The 19,206-nt window shown below is 50.1% G+C and overlaps 2 protein-coding genes across 3 annotated transcripts in view; one reads left to right on the top strand and one right to left on the bottom strand.

The window, feature by feature from the left end:
- Positions 1-19,206, top strand: part of KCP (kielin cysteine rich BMP regulator) — a 93,981-nt gene that overhangs the window by 48,275 nt on the left and 26,500 nt on the right. For both annotated transcript variants that reach the window (XM_087968990.1, XM_087968989.1), the window contains exons 24-33: positions 3,410-3,580; positions 5,850-6,026; positions 6,672-6,757; positions 9,892-9,982; positions 10,240-10,322; positions 11,217-11,508; positions 11,616-11,698; positions 13,197-13,364; positions 15,395-15,488; positions 16,790-16,963. In XM_087968990.1, the coding sequence (XP_087825116.1) occupies positions 3,410-3,580; positions 5,850-6,026; positions 6,672-6,757; positions 9,892-9,982; positions 10,240-10,322; positions 11,217-11,508; positions 11,616-11,698; positions 13,197-13,364; positions 15,395-15,488; positions 16,790-16,963 (1,419 nt within the window). The remainder of the gene's footprint in view (positions 1-3,409; positions 3,581-5,849; positions 6,027-6,671; positions 6,758-9,891; positions 9,983-10,239; positions 10,323-11,216; positions 11,509-11,615; positions 11,699-13,196; positions 13,365-15,394; positions 15,489-16,789; positions 16,964-19,206) is intronic.
- The window catches only part of LOC113427841 (C-type lectin lectoxin-Phi1), a 370,378-nt gene that overhangs the window by 346,611 nt on the left and 4,561 nt on the right, over positions 1-19,206 (bottom strand). The gene's annotated exons all lie outside the window — the stretch shown is intronic.

The raw sequence follows: 19,206 nt of genomic DNA, 5'->3' as shown, positions 1-19,206 counted from the left end.
GAGGGACAAGGGCTGACTTGGGAATAAAGCCACGGGTGGGTGGTGAATGGCCCCTCCCCTAGGGAATAAAAGAGGAGTGAAAGGGGAGTGGAGGCTTTGCAGGAGACAATTAGTTCATTTGGGTGAAGGTCTGTTCCTGCATTCTTGCCAAGTATTGTTTGCTACAGTGTGGCGTCTGAAAGATATCGGCCTGGCAACTCTCCAAGCCTGATAAATGTCTGTAATTGGGAACTAGCTTGGAAGACTGTTGACTGGGACTTTGCTGGAGAGGAAATTCATTGTAAATCAAATGAAAGGGGTTTATCGGGATGAGGACTCAGTTTAGGGGAAGCCTAGGTCAGAACATGCAGGGCGTTGTGTTACACACCCAAAACAACAGGGTGTAAAAACACGGATGCCCAGCACATTCAGAGACACACCCCTGCTCGTGCCAGCCTGTTAGAGAAAGTTTCATGGCTACCTGGGGTGCTGAACGTCATCAGCATATGGTTGGCACAGGTTACAGGGACTCCTCGACTTACAACAGTGCTGTCAGGATTCCAGCAATCGCTCTAATGAAATCATGATTCTCGAGCCAATCTTCAAAAAACTTCAAAGGATTCATTAGAGGCGACCTACTGGCCCTGCCCTGTATGAAGCCAACTCTGGCATACATCATTTACAGTCCCCTGTGATCCTGTTTCACCCCCCCCTCTCCTCGCTGGGTGTGTCATCAATCACATTCTCCAATTAAATATATTTGCGGGCTAAAGCTCTGGTAGTTTAGTTACAATCGTTTAAAGAGAAGAGTTGAAATGTACTTTCGATTTCCCTCCTTTTTTATGGCAACTACTAAAATAGGTATAGGAATGTTTTATGAATTGACAAGTTCATTTAGTGAACCTTCAACGACACTGAAAAAAATGACCTATGACCGCTTTTGCATGCTTATGATGGTTGCAGTGTCCCAAGGATCACGTCATCAAAATTTGAACCCTTGGCGACTGCCTCTTATTTACGGTGGTCGTGGCATCCCTGGGGTGGGGGTGTTGTCATGTTATCAAAATTCAGAAGGTTGCGACTGTACTTATGATGGTTGCAGCATCCCGGAATCCCCTTTTGCAACCACCCGATGCGCAAAGTCAACGGGAGAAGCCAGATTCGCTTCATAAGCACCATCCTCACTTAACAACAGGCAGGGATTCACTTAACAACAGTTGTCAGGGCTCCAACAAATCCACCCCCATTCAAATCATAAGTCTCTAGCACAGGGGTGGGCAAACTTTTGGCTCGGGGGCCGCATTGACTTTTAAAATTTGACAGACGGGCCGGGTCAGCACAAGATTTTTGGGAATCGCCCCCTTCCCCCTTCCCCCCTCTTCTCCTCCTTCCTCTCCCTCGGAGGCTCCTCCCTCAGAGGCCCCTGAGTCAGGAGTTGCTACGCCGGCGCGGCTCGCTGCTCCAATCCCGCGTTGCCTTGGGAAGGAAAGGCAAAAGGAAGAGCCGCGGCGGTGCTTTGCAACGGAGCAGCGGCACCGGAGGCTCAGGCTCAGTGGCTCCTGGTTTTGCCTTTTCCTTCCCAAGGCAACGCGGACTGGAGCCGCACGGAGCTGCGCCGGCGGTAGCAACTCCTGACAGCCCCAGCCGGACACCTGAGCGGAGCCCGGGCGAAACTGCCTGTTGCTGCTGCCGGAGCACCACCGGGTCGCTCCACCAAGCAGCCTGCCCGCCCACCGGCTTCCCCTCTGCCGTGCGGTTGGGGCCAGGCGCAAGCGCCCGCGAGTTAAAAGGAAGCTGAAAGTTGCTGGGAAGTTGCTCGGGTGCTGGGAGCAGGCTTTTAAAGTGCCGCCCGAGCAAAATTTAAGCAGCCCGCCCGCCCGCCGGGCGGAACCCTTCCTGCTGCTCGGCAGGAAGACGCTCCAGCCTGCAAACTTTGCCTTTGCAAAGTTTAAGCCTGGAAGCCCCGGAAACCCAAGCAACTTCCCAGCAACTTTCAGCTTCCTTTTAACTTGCAGGCACTCGTGCCTGGCGGAGGAAGCCCGGAGCCTCCTCCAAGCAGTCCACCCGCCCGCCCACCGGGCTTCCCCTCCGCCACGCGGCTTGGGGCCAGGCGCGAGCGCCCGCGAGTTAAAAGGAAGCCGAAAGTTGCTGGGAAATTGCTCGGGTGCTGGGAGCAGGCTTTAAAGTGCCGCCCGAGCAGGACCGCCGAGCCGGGAAACGGGGCACCAAGGCAGAGCAGGCTCCACCAGCAGTGGCCTAGCTTTAGGTGGCTCCAAGAAGCCCGCCCGTCCACCAGGTGGAACCCTTCCCGCTCCTCGGCGGGAAGACGCTCCAGCCTGCAAGCTTTGCCTTTGCAAAGTTTAAGCCTGGAAGCCCTGGAAAAAAAGGGGATCGGCGGGGACTCACCTTTGGAGAGGTCACACTCGAAGGTGATTTCGAACTCCCAGCCGAGGCCTTTGCAAATTTCTTTTCTTTCCTACCCCTAGATCGCTCCGCACTGTTTTGCAGCTTTGGGGGCCACGGCACAGGGCAATACGCCACGCTCAGCGATTTTTTTTCAGGGGCGGGCCGGATTGGACAGACCAATGGCAGCGATTTTTTTCAGGGGCGGGCCAGATTGGACAGACCAATGGCAGCGATTTTTTTCAGGGGCGGGCCGCATTGGACAGACCAACGGGCCGGATGTGGCCCGCGGGCCGTAGTTTGCCCACCCCTGTCTTAGAGTAAAAAAAAAAAGATTTATTAAGAGTGGCCATGTTGGCGTTATCTGGGTGCAGCCGACACTAAGATACATCATTCATTTCCCCGTATGAGCCTGGTCTTCCCCTCACCCCCTGGATGTATATTCTCCAATGGGACACATCCATAGCCAAGAGTCATCCATCATGCTTTCCAGTAATAATTTTGCATGCCAACAGCTTCGGCTGCCAAGGCGATTATCTGAGGCATTTAAGGAATGCACTGCTTTCCCACGCTCCCTTTCTGCTGGCAACTAAAAAGTCCACAGGAGAATTTTTTTAGTTGACAACAGTGGCAAAAAAAGGCCGTAAAAATGGGGCAAAATGCAAGGGAACAAGGGAAATGTGGGCCTTCCATTGGGGGTCGTAAGTTGAGGGGTTTGTAGTCCTCGACTTAAGACAGTTCATTTAGTGACCAAAGTTACAACAGCTCTGAAAAAAGGGACCTATGACCATGTTTCACTCCTACGACCCTTGCAGCATCCCCGTGGTCAGCAGATCAAAATTAGCAACGTCAATTTGGGGCTCATTTGTTGTAAGTCGAGGACTAACCGTAGGGTACTTCTGCTAATGGGGGGTGGGGTCGTTCACATGCCTGGTGGCAGAGGGTTCTGCCAATGTTTCTGGGGCTCTCCTGCCCACTACCGACTTGGCTTCACCGGCGCTTCTCTTCCACCGTCACTCTCTTGCAGGCTGCCTTTACCAGGGCAAGGAGCTACCCAACGGGGGGCAGTTTGCCGACCCCCAAGACCCCTGCCGCCTCTGCTCCTGCTGGGAAGGGGGAGTGGTTTGCAAGACCAAGGCCTGTCCTGCAGCCAAGTGCCCGTTCCCAGTGCCCGGGCCCTGCTGCCAGAGCTGTGAAGGTACGTAGAAGGGTCGGGGATCCGGGGGTAAGAGGTAAGGTGGGCCTGCCTCCAAGGGAAGGAGTCTTTGGGGGGAAAGCCAAAAATCCAGAAGCGGCAAAATGATTGAGCTCTCCAATAGAGCAGGGGTCTCCAACATTCACCACTTTAAGACTTGTAGCCTTCAATTTCACACGCCACGGGGGCGCAAAGCACGTTGCCCCCCGAGGCAGCTGCAGCAGTGGCAGGGATTAGAGTGTGGCGTGAAGACCGTTCGGTGGGCATATTCCTGACCTTCAGCACTCCTGGCAAGGGTCCAATGCCGATAGCCACTGGCTGCCCTCGGGATACTCCTGTCCTGCGTGCTGGCACACTAGAGGCAGGGGAAAAGTTGGGGTGAGATTTCCAGATTTTGGGGTACCCAATCGCTTTGCCACCCAGCGTGTTTTCTACCCAATTGCTAACCAGGTTGTTCTTACCGTGGGCGACGTTTGTTGGGTTTTGGCACCGTGGGCAACATTCGCCGGGTTTTCGGCTGGGTTTGGCACATGAGGCTGGTGGACACGCCACAGGAGCACAAAGCACGTTGCCCCCGAGGCAGCTGCAGCGGCGGCAGGGGTCTGAGGGTGGCGTGAAGACCGCTCGGTGGGCGTATTCCTGACCTTCGTAAAGGCAGCCCTCACAGAGGGGGCAGCAGGCATCCCTGGTGGGGGGCAAGGGGTGGGCACACTGCTGTAGGCAAGGCTTGGGTTGGCACGTCACCATTCCTGCCTGGAGAGAGAGAGGGCAAGGAGCTGGCAAGAGGGGAGGGCCACAACCGGTGGGCTGCCTCCCAGTTGAGAGACTATTCTTGGGGGAATGAGATCTGACCAGGAGTGGTGGTATTCAGCCGGTTTTGGACCGGTTCTTGCGTCCGGGTAGGGAAAATGTTGACTCACCCCACCCACCACTCCTATATTCTATTGTTTCTTAGCTCAGCTCAGGCTCCGACAATACACCCCCCATTCAAATCATAAGTCTCTAGCCACGTCTCCGAGAGTAAAAAAAAAAAAAAAAAGATTTATTAGGAGTGACCATGTCGGCATTACCTGGGTGCAGCCGACTCTAAGGCACATCATTCGTTTCATCCTTGACCCTGGTCTTCCCCAACCCTTGGCTGAGCTAAGAAACAGCTGATGGTCGGTGGTGTTGTTATCTGCGGAGCTTTGTTGGCTGAGGAACTCTGGGAGTTGAAGTCCACAAGTCTTAAAGGGGCCAAGGTTGGATACCCCTCCTCTATAGAGATTCTCAGTCATCCAACTCGTCAACACAGTGGGATTTATGGGCCGTTTGCAGCATCCTGCGGTCCCTGGACCATGTTTTATGACGGTTTGGCCGAAAACTGGTGCTTTCAATTTTTTTGGCAAAAATCATGGCCTTGAAACAATGGGTTCATTTAGTGACCCCAGGGTTTATTTAATGACTGTGACATTAGCACAAATGGATGCTGCTGCGTTTGCATAAAGACCATGGGAAAAGAAAAAAAAATATTGTAAAAAGTTAAAGTGGTTAGAGACCCTGCAATAGAGCCTGGCTGGAACACGCAGGACGGGCCACAAACCCACTGGGCCACGTTTTCCAAATCTCCCACTTTTGGCTGAACCTCCCAAGTCAGTTTGGTTGAAGTTAAGGCAGCAGGTAGAAAATGAGAGGGCAGGAGTTCTAGTTCTGACTCAGGCATGGAAGGCATTGGGTGACTTTGGGCCAATCACTAGGAGACTGTAAGTTCTAGTTCCGCCTTAGACATGAAAGCTTGTTGGGTGACTTGGGGTTAATCACCAGGTGACTGAGAGTTCTAGTTCCACCTTAGACATGAAAGCCAGCTGGGTGACTTTGGGCCAATCACCAGGAGGTGATGAGTTCTAGTCCCGCCTTAGGCCTGAAAGCTGGTTGGGTGACTTAGGCCAATCACCAGAAGACAGGAGGTGATCGATGAGTACGAAGGGGACGGTGGTCCAGGAATGGGTGTAACTGTTGCACAACTTGTAGTTGTGCAAATACGTCTTGACCAAGACTGTCACCTGCTCCTCAAGAAGGAGGGGACCCATAACACCTCCTGCCTTCCCTTCTTGGTGGGCCAGGTGGATGTAGCGGGGCAGAGTCGGTCCTTCAAATAGCCCACCCCCTCATCGTAGCAGGAGAGGCCTTCTGCGATGCTCCACCCCTACCCTTCTCGATGCCATAAGCTCTGAGGAATACCCACCAGGTGAATTTTGGGGTGTCTCCTGCAACCTTCTCTCACTGTCCGAAGGGTGTGAATACGCCTCCCAGCGCTACCTGACTGGACAGGAGTTCCCGGACCCCCAGGACACGTGTGGTCTCTGCTCTTGCCTGGACGGCTTCGTCACCTGCACGAGGAAACCCTGTTTCCAGGCGCCCTGCAGCCACCCTCTCCGGACGTCCAGCCAATGCTGCCCTACGTGCCATGGTGAGGTCCGAGGGATGGGAGGGCAGGAGAAGGCGGGAACAGGGATTGGGATTCTACCGGTTCAGACCGGTTCGGTCGAACTGGATATTAAGTTTTCATCTGGTTGCCCGAACCGGTATTTCAAATGACTGGCTGACCCCGCCCACCCTGCCTCGCCCCTCTCAGGATTCCCCATGTGGTCCATTTTAGATGCAGGTAGGTGCATGGTCTACACAGAGGCTCTTGGAGGGGGAAAAACGGGCCTTCCGGAAGTACCAAAAGTCCAAAAACAGGCCTGTTTCTGGCTTCCGGAGGGCCTCTGGAGCCCGGGAGGGGCCGTTTTCGCCCTCTCAGAGGCCTGAGGGAAGCCTCCGGACTCCGGGGAAGGCGAAAAACAGCCCTCCCAGAAGTTCCAGTAGGTCACGCCCACCATGGCCACGCCCACCCAGCAACTGGCCAGCAAACCGGTTGCTGGGATTTTGAAATCCCACCCCTGGGAGGGAAGCATGATTGGCCACGAAGAAAAGAGGGTGGACCATGACCTTGCTGACTTTGGTGTGCGCTATCCTCATACCACCCCCTCTCAACCGGCTTCTGGGTACCCAGCCCCCGCCCCCGGCAGCAGCTACAGCCGAGCCACTCACTTCTCTTCCTCTCGCCAGATAGACTGCGCCTTTCATGGGGTCACAGTTGCCAATGGGCAAGCCGTCCCTGATCCAGGAGACCCTCTCTGCTCTGAGTGCACCTGTCAGGTGAGTGTGGCAGTTGCCAGGAGCAGGTGGGGAAGGGAGGGAGGGGAATGGAAAGGGAGTATGAAGAGGAAGGAAGGAAGGAAGGAGATAATGGAGAGGACGAAGGGAATAAAGGAAAGAAAGAAGAAACAGAAAAAAAGAAAGAAAGAAAGAAAGAGAGAGAGAGAGAGAGAGAGAGAGGGAGGGAGGGAGGGAGGGAGAGAGGAGAATGGAGAGAAAGAGAGGGGCAGAGAAAAGGAAGGAAGGAAGAAAATAAAGAAAAAGAAAGGAAGAAAGGAAGGGAAAGAGGGAGGGAGGAGAATGAAGAGAAAGGAAGAGGAAGGAAAGGAAGGAAGGAGAGGATGGAGAGAGAGAGAGAAAAAGAAAAAAGGAAGGAACGAAAGAAGAAAAAGACAGAAAAAGAAGGGAGGGGAGAGAGAAAGGAAGGAAGGAAGGAAGGAAGGAAGGAAGGAAGGAAGGAAGGAAGGAAGAAAGAAAGAAAGAAAGAAAGAAAGAAAGAAAGAAAGAAAGAAAGAAAGAAAGAAAGAAAGAGGGAAGGAAGGAAGGAAGGAAGGAGGGAAGGAAGGAGAAAATGGAGAGAAAAAGAGAGAGACAAAGAGAAAAAAGGAGGGAAAGAAAAAGACAGAAAAAAGAAGGCAGGAAGAAAGAAAGAAAGAAAGAAAGAAAGAAAAAGAAAGAAAGAAAGAAAGAAAGAAAGAAAGAAAGAAAGAAAGAAAGAAAGAGAGGGAGGGAGGGAGGGAGGGAGGGAGGGAGGGAGGGAGGAAGGAAGGAAGGAAGGAGAGAATGAGAGAAAAAGAGAGACAAAGAGAAAAAAGGAAAGAAAGAAAAAGACAGAAAAAGAAGGCAGAAAGAAAGAAAGAAAGAAAGAAAGAAAGAAAGAAAGAAAGAAAGAAAGAAAGAAAGAAAGAAAGAAAGAAAGAAAGAAAGAAAGAGGGAGGGAGGGAGGGAGGGAGGGAGGAAGGAAGGAAGGAAGGAAGGAAGGAGAGAATGGAGAGAAAAAGAGAGACAAAGAGAGACAAAGAGAAAAAGGAAAGAAAGAAAAAGACAGAAAAAAGAAGGCAGAAAAGAAAGAAAGAAAGAAAGAAAGAAAGAAAGAAAGAAAGAAAGAAAGAAAGAAAGAAAGAAAGAAAGAAAGAAAGAAAGAAAGAAAGAAGAAAGAAAGAAAGAAGAAAGAAAGAAGAAAGAAAGAAAGAAAGAAAGAAAGAAAGAAAGAAGAAAGAAAGAAAGAAAGAAAGAAAGAAAGAAAGAAAGAAAGAAAGAAAGAAAGAAAGAAAGACCAAAGCTTGCTCTTTTTATACATCATCTAAATCTGTCTTTTTCCAAACAGGGCAACTTTGAAGAGGGGTGGACTCCAATTCGCGGGCCGAGGAATTCTGGGAATTGAAGTCCACCCCTCTACAAAATGGCCCCGTTTGGAAAAAGACAGGGATGCGCTCAGGGGGGACTTTCTATCACACAGTCCCAGCTTGAGTTTTTGACGGCCGCAGGGGCCTCTGATGGGGATAGAAACTTGCTGGGCCAACCTTTTCCTTGGAAGCCTGAAAGTGCCAAGTCCGCCCACCATCCTCCAGCCAAAATAACCAGAAGGAAGAAAAGCACGAAATCTTTCACGCTGCCCCGGGGTGTGTGTGTGTGTGCAATAAAGACACGTACAGTTGCCTGTTGCACAACAGCTGGAATCTGGACTACACACACACACACACACACACACACACACACACACACACGCACACACGTGGCCAGACAGCCTGGAAGCCTGGGGCTTTTTCCTGTCCTCAAAACACTAGTCCTTGTATTACGACTGTAATTGTGCCAGGAATTCCAGCCATAAGTCATGCTTGCCTTTAAGCGGTTCTCCATGTGATTACGCACGATTTCCCCTGCTTTTTGATGGCGGTCATTAAGGGGATGCCATGGTTGTAAAATGAACGCAGAAGTCATTAAATAAATTCTGTGGTTGTGAAGTGAACAGCAAGGCCCATAAAGCATTTTCTTCTCTTCTCTTCTCTTCTCTTCTCTTCTCTTCTCTTCTCTTCTCTTCTCTTCTCTTCTCTTCTCTCTCTCTCTCTTGCATTCTCTCTTTCTCATTCTCTCTCTCTCTCTCTGTGTCTCTCTATCATACTTCTATAATCTCTTCTCTCTCTCTCTCTCTCTCTCTCTCTCTCTCTCTCTCTATCTATCTATCTATCTATCTATCATCTCTCATTTTCTCTTGCATTCTCTCTTATTCTCTCTATCATATCTATCATCTCTGTGTCTCTCTGTGTGTCTCTCTGTCTCTGTCTGTCTCTCTCTCTCTGTGTCTATATATCTATATCTATATATATTCTCTATCATCTCTCTCATTTTCTCTTGCATTCTCTCATTCTCTCTCTGTCTCTATCATCTCTCTCTGTGTTTCTGTTTCTCTCTCTCATATATATCTATATCTATCTATCCATCCATCCATCCATCCATCCATCCATCCATCCATCCATCCATCCATCCATCTATCTATCGTCATCCATCTATCTATCTATCTATCTATCTATCTATCTATCTATCTATCTATCATTCTTCTCTATCATCTCTCATTTTCTCTTGCATTCTCTCTCATTCTCTCTCTATCATATCTATCATCTCTGTCTCTCTCTCTGTGTGTCTCTCTGTCTCTGTCTGTCTGTCTGTCTCTCTCTCTCTCTGTCTATATATATCTATATCTATATATATATATATATTCTCTATCATCTCTCTCATTTTCTCTTGCATTCTCTCATTCTCTCTCTCTGTCTCTATCATCTCTCTCTGTGTTTCTATTTCTCTCTCTCGTATATATCTCTATCTCTATCTATCTATCTATCTATCTATCTATCTATCTATCTATCTATCTATCTATCTCCATCCATATCTATCTATCTATCTATCTATCTATCTATCTATCTATCTATCTATCTATCTATCTATCTATCTATCTATCATCTATCTATCTATCTATCTATCTATCTATCTATCTATCTATCTATCTAATCTTTTCTACCTATCATCTTTCTCTCATACACTCGCACACACATTTTCTCTTTCTCTCTCTCTCTCTCTCTTTCTTTTTTCTCTCCTTCTCCTCCTCCTTCTTCCCTTTCCTCTCCCTCTTTCTGCAGGCGGGCTCGATTCATTGCATGAAGAAACTTTGCACACCAGCCAACTGTGCCCACCCAGTGCCCGGCCCCTGCGCCTGCCCGCTGTGCCAGGGTGAGTGATTTCAAGAGATGCTTCCACCCTTTATCTGCAGGGCTGCTATTCACTCACTCACTTGCTTATAGGTTGCTTTAAAATTCATAACAGAAAAAGAAAAAAACCATAAGGAGCCAAGCACAATCATGACCAATCTTGGCCGCTTTAAGATGGGAGGACTTCAACTCCCAGAATTCCCCACCCTCCCAACTTCTTAAAGGGCCAGAAGGGGTTTCTTTACTCCAACTCTGAGTGGCCTCTTTTCCCCTTTCCAGGCTGCAGGTTCCAGGGTCAGGACTACGGGGATGGAGAGAGCTTTGCTTCCCCACACCAGCCCTGCGAGGAGTGCCAATGTCTGGTCAGTAGTGCAGGCAGAGGGGCTGAGTTATTGCGACAGGAGAGGGAGGGGGTACAAACTACAGTAAGTCCTCATGTTACGACCATAACAGAGCCTGAATGGATCCATTTTATGACTTGAGTGCAATTTTAGGACTCAGTTTTACTTTTGCTTTCTGCAATGGTCTTTATGCAAATGCAGCAGCATCCATTTGTGCTAATGTCACGGACATTAAATAAACCCTGGGGTCACTAAATGAACCCATTGTTTCAAGGCCATGATTTCTGCCAAAAAAAATTGAAAGCACCAGTTTTCGGCCAAACCGTCATAAAACATGGTCCAGGGACCGCAGGATGCTGCAAACGGCCCACAAATCCCGCTGTGTTGACGAGTTGGATGACTGAGAATCTCTATAGAGGAGGGGTATCCAACCTTGGCCCCTTTAAGACTTGTGGACTTCAACTCCCAGAGTTCCTCAGGCAGCAAAGCTCCGCAGATAACAACACCACCGACCATCAGCTGTTTCTTAGCTCAGCCAAGGGTTGGGGAAGACCAGGGTCAAGGATGAAACGAATGATGGGCCTTAGAGTCGGCTGCACCCAGGTAATGCCGACATGGTCACTCCTAATAAATCTTTTTTTTTTTTACTCTCGGGGACGTGGCTAGAGACTTATGATTTGAATGGGGGGTGTATTGTCGGAGCCTGAGCTGAGCTAAGAAACAATAGAATATAGGAGAGGTGGGTGGGGTGACTCAACATTTTCCCTACCCGGACGCAAGAACCGGTCCAAAACCGGTTGAATACCACCACTCCTGGTCAGATCTCATTCCCCCAAGAATGGTCTCTCAACTGGGAAGCAGCCCACCGGTTGTGGCCCTCCCCTCTTGCCAGCTCCTTGCCCTCTCTCTCTCCAGGCAGGAACGGTGACGTGCCAACCCAAGCCTTGCCCGCAGCAGTGTGCCCACCCTGTGCCCACCACCAGGGATGCCTGCTGCCCCCTCTGTGAGGGCTGCCTTTACGAAGGTCAGGAATACGCCCACCGAGCGGTCTTCACGCCACCCTCAGACCCCTGCCGCCGCTGCAGCTGCCTTGGGGGCAACGTGCTTTGCGCTCCTGTGGCATGTCCACCAGCCTCATGTGCCAAACCCAGCCGGAAACCCGGCGAATGTTGCCCACGGTGCCAAAACCCAACAAACGTCGCCCACGGTAAGAACAACCTGGTTAGCGATTGGCTAGAAAACACGCTGGGTGGCGAAGCGATTGGGTACCCCAAAATCTGGGAACCTCACCCCCAACTTTTCCCCTGCCTCTAGTGTGCCAGCAGGCAGGACAGGAGTATCCCGAGGGCAGCCAGTGGCTATCGGCATTGGACCCTTGCCAGGAGTGCTCCTGTGGGGTAAGACCCCCGCGTTGTTGCCCTGCAGACCCCGCCTCAACCAAGGAAGGTCAAAAAAGTCAAGAGCGTGACCACGTCCATGCCCCTGGGCAGAGGTTTCAAAAATTCAAGATAATCCTAAATATCAAAGCTCTCGTCCAGTATTTCTCAAGTGGGGCCACTTTAAGAGGCATGGACTTCAACTCCCAGAGTCCCCCCAGCCAGCATGGAAGGCTGTGGAATTCTGGGAATTGAAGTCCGTAAGTCTTAAAATGGCCGGCTTTGGAATGGCCCTGATTCAGAGCACTGTGTTCTGACCCAAGCCTTGTTCAAATCAAACAAATATGAAATATGTATGAAAGCAACCCTTTTTAATGCAGCGCTGTGAATTCTGTGCGTTCACAGAAAAACAGTCACTTCAAACGAATTGTCCCAGATAAGAGCAAGCCCTCTCGAGCTTACGAAAGGCTGCTAAGAACAAAAGACTAATTGCAGATAAATATCCCAAGCCGGAAGTTTCAAAAAAACCAAACCAGAGTAATCAGGGCTTCAACGAGGACTCTGAGTAGAAAGAACTTCTTTGCTTCCTACAAAGAAGCCAACCCCAAAGGCTGGCTTTTATCCCTTAAGGCAGTGATCCCCAACCTTTTTTACGCCGTGGCCGGTGCCGGCATCAGCTGGGCGCCGCCATCTTTTTGATGAAAAAGTGCTTCCGGTGAGCTTTTCCGGGAAATGGCTTTCTACCGGAAAAGCTCACGAGCGCTAGCGCCGCCAACTTTTTGATGAAAGCGTGCTTCGGTGAGCTTTCTACCCGGAAAAGCTCACCGGAAGCACTTTTTCATCAAAAGATGGCGGCGCCAGCAAGCCAGCGGCCCAGTAGGACTTGTTCCGCGGACGGCACCGGTCCAGCGGACCAGTGGTTGGGGACCCTGCCTTAAGGGATGGGCCATCACCTTCCAGCCGTACTCCCGGTTGTTCCGTGCTGCAGCTGCTCTTTCCTTTGAGCAGCCCTGCCTGCACCCTGAGCACAGGCTCCCCGGAGTCCTCTTCGTCACTGCTGTCTGACTCCACAACCTCCAAAGGAAGCATGGTCGACCTCTCCGATAGTCCTGGCCCCATCCCTGCATCAGACGCAGGCCCCTCGTTCGAGTCCTCGCTCTCCGAGACCTCAGCCGTATGCACCTGCTGCCGGCGAACCACAACACAGTGTATCTCAACCGTGGGAACTTTAAGAGGGGTGGACTTCAACTCCCAGAATTCCCCTGTGAAGGGGGGCTTCATGCTGGACTTGGAGGGAGGGGCACTCTTAGCCAATCAAGTGTTGGACCAGGGGTGTCCATTAGGTGGAGTCCAAAACATTAGGAGAGTTTGAACTGGCCACTATTCAGTTGCACCATCCCGGCTGCCATTTTGACTTTTTTGATGAATCGGGTGGACTCCCTCTGCTTGGGGCTCTTCTTACGTTCTTGAGATGGCTAGAGGCCCCTTATTCTTCTCTCTCTCTCTCTCTCTTTGCCAGCCTGGGGGCAAAGCCTCTTGCCAGCCAGTGCCTTGCAAAGCTACACTCTGCTCGCACCCGGCTCCGGGCCCCTGCTGTCCCATGTGCCACGACTGCATCTTCGAAGGGGAGCGCTATGCCCACGGGCAGGGTTTTCAGCCGGAGTCGTGCCTGCAGTGCACCTGCCAGGTGAGTGCCCACCTCTGCCCCTGGGCACGGCTCTCCTGCCCCTCCTGCCCCACGATTATCATCTATGTCGCAGGCGGAAATCCAAGCCTTCAGGCTGAGTAGCTGTTCAGGGTTGCTGTCAGGCCGGCCCCAACTTGGACCTTTAGGAAAGAAAGACCCTCGACTCCCATTTGGTTGAAGTGATAGGTTCTTTTACTTAAGTTGCAACAAAAGTAAAGTTAGATTCCTCAACTTAAAACAATCCATTTAGTGACTGCTCAGCCTCTCCAAATGAATGGAGACTGCAGATAGTCCTCAACTTACGACAGTTTATTTAACGACCGTTCGAAGTTACAATGGCACTGAAGAAAAAGGGACTTAGGACTGTTTTTTCAGACTTACGATTGTTGCAGCATTCCCATGGTCACCTGATCAAATTTCAGATACCCTGGCAACTCGCATTTATGACCGTTGCAGTGTTCTGAGATTATGTGATCTGCTTTTGCGACCTTCAGACAATCAAAGTCCATGGGGGGGGGGCGGGGAAGCCAAATTCGCTTAACGGCCATGTGACTATCTACATGCCTGCAGTGATTCCCCTAACAACGGCAGCAAGAAAAGTCGTAAAATGTAGCAAAACTCACTTAGCAAGAGGAATTTTGGCCTCTGTTGTGGTCGTAAGTCGAGGACTACCTGCATTCCTGTGCAAAATTTACATTTTCCCCCATTCCCTGGCCCTCCCCCCCCTTGACCAGTCCATCAGTGTCCATGCTGGTTTGACGCCTTGCGAACGGCCCGGATGCTTAGCACCTCTCGATGCCATTTCGCCTTCGGTTCCCAGGCCAGGTGTCCTGCTTGTCAGCTAGTTTATTTCAGTTTGACACCCCTGGTTCTTGTCAACGTGTCTCCCTCTATTGTCCTAGGTTTCCCCAAAAAGCACTAAGCAACTCTGTGTCCTGGCAAAACCTCTTTTGTTAAATGAATGTGAATTTAGTGTCCAAAGGGTAAATGAAGCTGCCGGTTCCACACACAGTGCTGACAAGGAAGGGCTGGGCACACAGTCTCTAGGTTACACTGTTCAGAGTCTTACACTGTAAATTCAGCGCCAGAAAAGGAAACACAGATGACTGAGGCTTCATTTAACTTCTTTATAAACACATAAAGTAAATTTTACAACACCCGTTGTAGCTTTTCTCCAATGTGGAGCAAACTCAAACAGAAACAGACACCAGTTTCACTTTAGTTCAGCAGGCAAGCAAGACACACAGCAGAGGAGAGGAGCAGTTTCATTTCCAATAGACAGACTCAGAGCTTAACATAGCTGCAGAGCTTAATATAGAGTCATGCCTAGGCTACTTCTAGTTTCAGTTTCCAAACAGTCCTCATTGGCTGACTTACTTGCTATACCTATTCGTTGGCTGACCTTGTTACCATGCTCTATACTCTGACATACACAGACAAATCTTCATGAGGCTCAAACGAACGAATGAACGAATTATTTCTTGCAAAAGCTCCCTCCCCGTTTGCTCCTCTTTTAATCCTTATAGGAGGGGCCATTCATTGTCCACCTGTGGCCTTTCACCCACGTCAACCCTGAGTTCTTAGTTGTTCCTTCCTTTTGGCAGCTCTGCATATGCGCAGGCTAGGAACCGGTTCCAGAAGCTCCCCCACCTCACTGCTGTCTGAGCCTGAAGGCATCAGCTGCCCTGGCCCCATCCCTGCCTCTGATGCAGAGCCCTCGTCCAAGCCTTCCTCAGCCTCCAGGACTGGCCCAGGTTCCTCCCCAACCTCCTCACTGTCCAACAGCCGCCAGTGAGCCACAACACTCCCCTCCCGCCATTCGTCTTCTCTTTATTACCCGGAATTCCTTCCTCCTTCCATTTCGTTTTATGGCAGGATGCCTGTTAACCGAAGATGCTGAAGATTGGCAGGCTCGATGTGGGCAGGATATGGGCTGTGCCCGCCCTCGGGAAGGAGGGGAAGGATCAGAGCCAGGGGTCTGCGGGGCGGAGGGTGACACTGATGTTCTCGCTCGTCTCTCTGTGTTGCAGGACGGGAACGTCCGGTGTGAAGTGATTGCCTGCCCTCCTGCCACATGCGCCCAGCCGGTGACGGAGCCCGGAGTTTGCTGCCCCCGTTGCCAAGGTGCCACCTTCAGCTTGTCCCTTTTTGACCCCGCGGGCACCTGGGCACTTCCGAAAGACAAAGGAAAGATCTCAGGAATGTGGCCTTAAAAGGGGCCATTGCCTGTTCTGCTCTTTTCTCAAGACTAGCCATTCGGCACCTCCCCGAGGCTTTGTTTCTAGTCGTCGTTGTTTGAGACAAATAGACCACCAGTCTTGGGTTGGCCCAAACCATTCTTGTAGTGAGCAGAAAGCTGTCCTTCCTAACTACCCTGTTGTAGGAAGGGCAGAAGGGAAGGGAGGGGGGAGGAAAATAGAAAGAAAGAGAGAAAAGGAAGGACGAAAGGAAAAAGAAGAGAGAGAGAGGGAGAGAAAGAGAAGGGAAGGAAGAAAAGAAGGAAGGAAAATAAAAGAGAGAGAAAGAAAGAGAAGGAAGGAAGGGAGAGAGAGGGAGGGAGGGAAGGAAGGAAGGAAGGAAGGAAGGAAGGAAGGAAGGAAGGAAGGAAGGAGGGAAGGAAGGAAGGAAGGAGAAAGAAAGAGAGACAAAGAGAGAAGGAAAGAAGGAAAGAAAATAAAAGAAAGAAAGAGACAGAATGAAGGAAGGAGAAAGAAGGAAGAAGGAAAGAAGGAAGGAAAATAAGAGAGAGAAAGAATAGAAGAGAAGAAGGGAGAGAGGGAAGGAAGGAAGGAGAAAGAAAGGAGAGACAGAGAAAGAGAGAAGAAAAGGAAGGAAAGAAGGAAGGAAAATAAAAGAGAGAAAAAGAAGAGAAGGAAGGGAGAGGGAAGGAAGGAGAAAGAAAGAAGAGAGAGAAAGAGAAGGAAAGGAAGGAAAGGAAATAAAAGAGAGGAAAAGAGAAGGAAGGGAGGGAGAGAGGGAAGGAAGGAAAATAAAAGAGAGAGAGAGAAAGAGAGAGAAGGAAGGAGAAAGAAGAGAGACATAAAGAGAAAGAAAGTAAGAAAGTAAGAAAGGAAAGAAAGAAAGAAAGAAAGGAAAGAAGGAAGGAAGGAAGGAAGGAAAGGAAAGGAAAGAAGAAAAGAAAGAAAGAAAGAAAGAAAGAAAGAAAGAAAGAAAGAAGAAGGAAGAAAGAAAGGAAAGAAGAAGGAAAAGAAAGGAAAGAAGAAAAGAAAGAGGAAGAAAGAAAGAAAGAAAGAAAGAAAGAAAGAAAGAAAGAAAGAAAAGCAAAAGAGAGAGAGAGAGAGAGAAGCAAATGGCCCAAGAAATGCAACCTCTCCCTCCAGCCCTGCCCAGAAAAGCAGGGGCTATTCCCCCCACCCCACAAGGCAGTCCTGACCCCTCTCTGCCCCCCACCATCCCTTCTGCAGGTTGCATGCATGAGGGCCAGGATCGGGCCGATGGCAGCAGCTGGTTTTCTCCCTCCGAGCCCTGCCAGGCCTGCCTGTGTGCAGATGGCGTCGTCACTTGCACCCAGATCCTCTGCGTGAGCTCCTGCCCCACGCAGGTGGAAGTGCCCGGGGAGTGCTGCCCGGTGTGTGCAGGTGAGGAGGGAGCCAGCGGGATCCCTGGGGGGAGAGTGGGGGGAGAGTGGGGGAAGGCTATGGTGGGGCATTTTATTTTATTTATTTATTTATTTATTTGATTGCCAATTGTTTACAAGATAATAAGTATAAGTGTATACATAGTTGTGAATACATGAAATGGGTACATATAAGAAAAATAATAGAAGAATAAGAGAAACAATAGGACAGGGACGGTGGGCACGTTGGTGCGCTTTATGCACGCCCCCTACAGACCTCTTAGGAAAGGGGTGAGGTCAATAGTAGACAGTCTAAGGTTAAAGTTTTTGGGGTTTGGGGAAGAGACTACAGAGTCGGGTAGAGTATTTCTAATAGATATTAAAATTAAAATAAATATTATAATATTAAATTAAAATTAAAATAAATAAAATTAAAATAATAGAGTATTTTAAATAGGGTATTTCTCCTGCTTTAGTGGTGGAACCTCTCTCTGACATGGTATAACAGAATATCACAGTGGGAAGGAGGTCATCTAGTCCAGCCCCCCCTGGTTCAAGCTTGAGAAGGAGGTTGGTCTCTTCCCACTCTCTTATTCTGTTATCTTTTGGGCATCTTGCGACCAGAAAAGGAACCCCAAGTCCTGTTCTTGTCAGCCTTTCGAGGTAGACCACACTAGCAACCCAACACGGTGCCTATTATCGCACGTGGTCCTCTACTTACAACCATTCAAAGTCACAACGGCACTGAAAAAAAAGTGTCACGACCGATTTTCACACTGACGATCATTACATCACCCTTACGACCATGGTCAAAATGTCAACTGACTCACATTTATGACGGTCACAGTGTCCCGGGGTCCCAGAATCAGGGATGGGATTCTACCGGTTCGGGCCGGTTCTGTCATGCTGCCCCTGGTGGAGACTGACTCTGAGGGAGAGGAGGAACAGCCGACAGGGAGTGGGAGTGTGGCTCCGGAGGTGGTGGAGGAGGCTGGGGAAGGGCAGAGGCCGGCTGGGCAGTCAGAGGAGGACCCAGGCCCGTCCCCTCTCCATCCTAGGGCACGCAGGGAGGAGAGGATCAGGGAGAGACGTGGTCTACTGGGGAGGAGAGGGCCTTGATCCTCTTCATGGGCTGCAGCTGTGACAACTGGATAAGAGGACAGACATGCGTATGGTCCAGTGCTGGAAACAAAGCGTGGAAATATCTCTAGTTTGTTGTTCTCCTCTGAGTTTGGCCTCCTTCCCAGTGTGTGTTCTGTTATCTGTGGATGTCCTCCAGCCCTTATCTGGCCTGCTTTGTGTAGTTTTTTTATTCTTTATCATTTAAACGGCATTTTCCTCCTCCTGGTAACTGCTCATGGGGGAATTTGTTGTCTCCAGTCAAGGATATTCAGAGCTTGGAAGCAAAGTGAAGGAATAAAAGGGGCTTCACCTGTTTTTTGTGACTGTGTTTTATTTTGTATCCCACCCTGGGTCATCGCAGATTCTGTAGAACCGGTTGCTATGATTCTGAGCAGTTCGGAGAACTGGCGAACGTGCCCCTAGCTGGACCCTCCCCTCCCCACCTGCCCCTCCCCACCCAGTCAGTCCTTATCACGCATGCGCGACATTGCTGACTGCGTTCTCCCCCATCCAGTCACTCCTTAAGGTATTTATTTTTTCTCCCCCAACGATCAGCTGTTCCAATGATCAGCTGTGCTGGGATCCCTTTCGCTGTCTTATGGCTTTGCCCAGGAGGCAAAAAAATAGGGGGCGGGATTGTCTGCAAAAAAAGAGAAGCCACACCCACCCAGCCACATGGCCACGCCCACCTAGCCATGCCCACGCAGGACCCATTGTTACAAAATTTGAATCCCACCCCTCCTCGGGATCCCATTTTGCGACCTTCCGCACAAGCCAAAGTCAACGGGGAAGCCGAATTCCCTTAACAACTCTGTGACTCACTTAACAACGGCCAGGATTCGCTTAATCAAATGCGGCGCGAAAGGTCATAAAATTGGGGCAAGCGACTGCTCACTTAGCAACAGTGAAAGTTGGGCTCCGTTGTGGTCGTACATGGAGGACTACCTGCATTGAGGACGGTCGCAGTGTCCTGGGGTCACGGCGTCCCCTTTTGTAACCTTCCCAGCTAGCTGGTGATAAGTAAAGTCAAGAGAAGAAACCAGGTTTGTGTCAACTCGTAATACATTCCTAGGCCTGTTTTAGGAGTTGCCATAAAAAAAAGTGGGGAGGGGGGAAATCTGGAAGAGCCGTGCAGCAGTTTGG

The sequence above is a fragment of the Notechis scutatus genome, chromosome 6, assembly GCF_049901735.1.
Source record: "Notechis scutatus isolate UNSWTSFEM ecotype Mainland chromosome 6, rNotScu1.2, whole genome shotgun sequence".
NCBI classification, from domain to species: domain Eukaryota; kingdom Metazoa; phylum Chordata; class Lepidosauria; order Squamata; family Elapidae; genus Notechis; species Notechis scutatus.
This window is presented reverse-complemented; position numbering and strand designations above follow the sequence as displayed.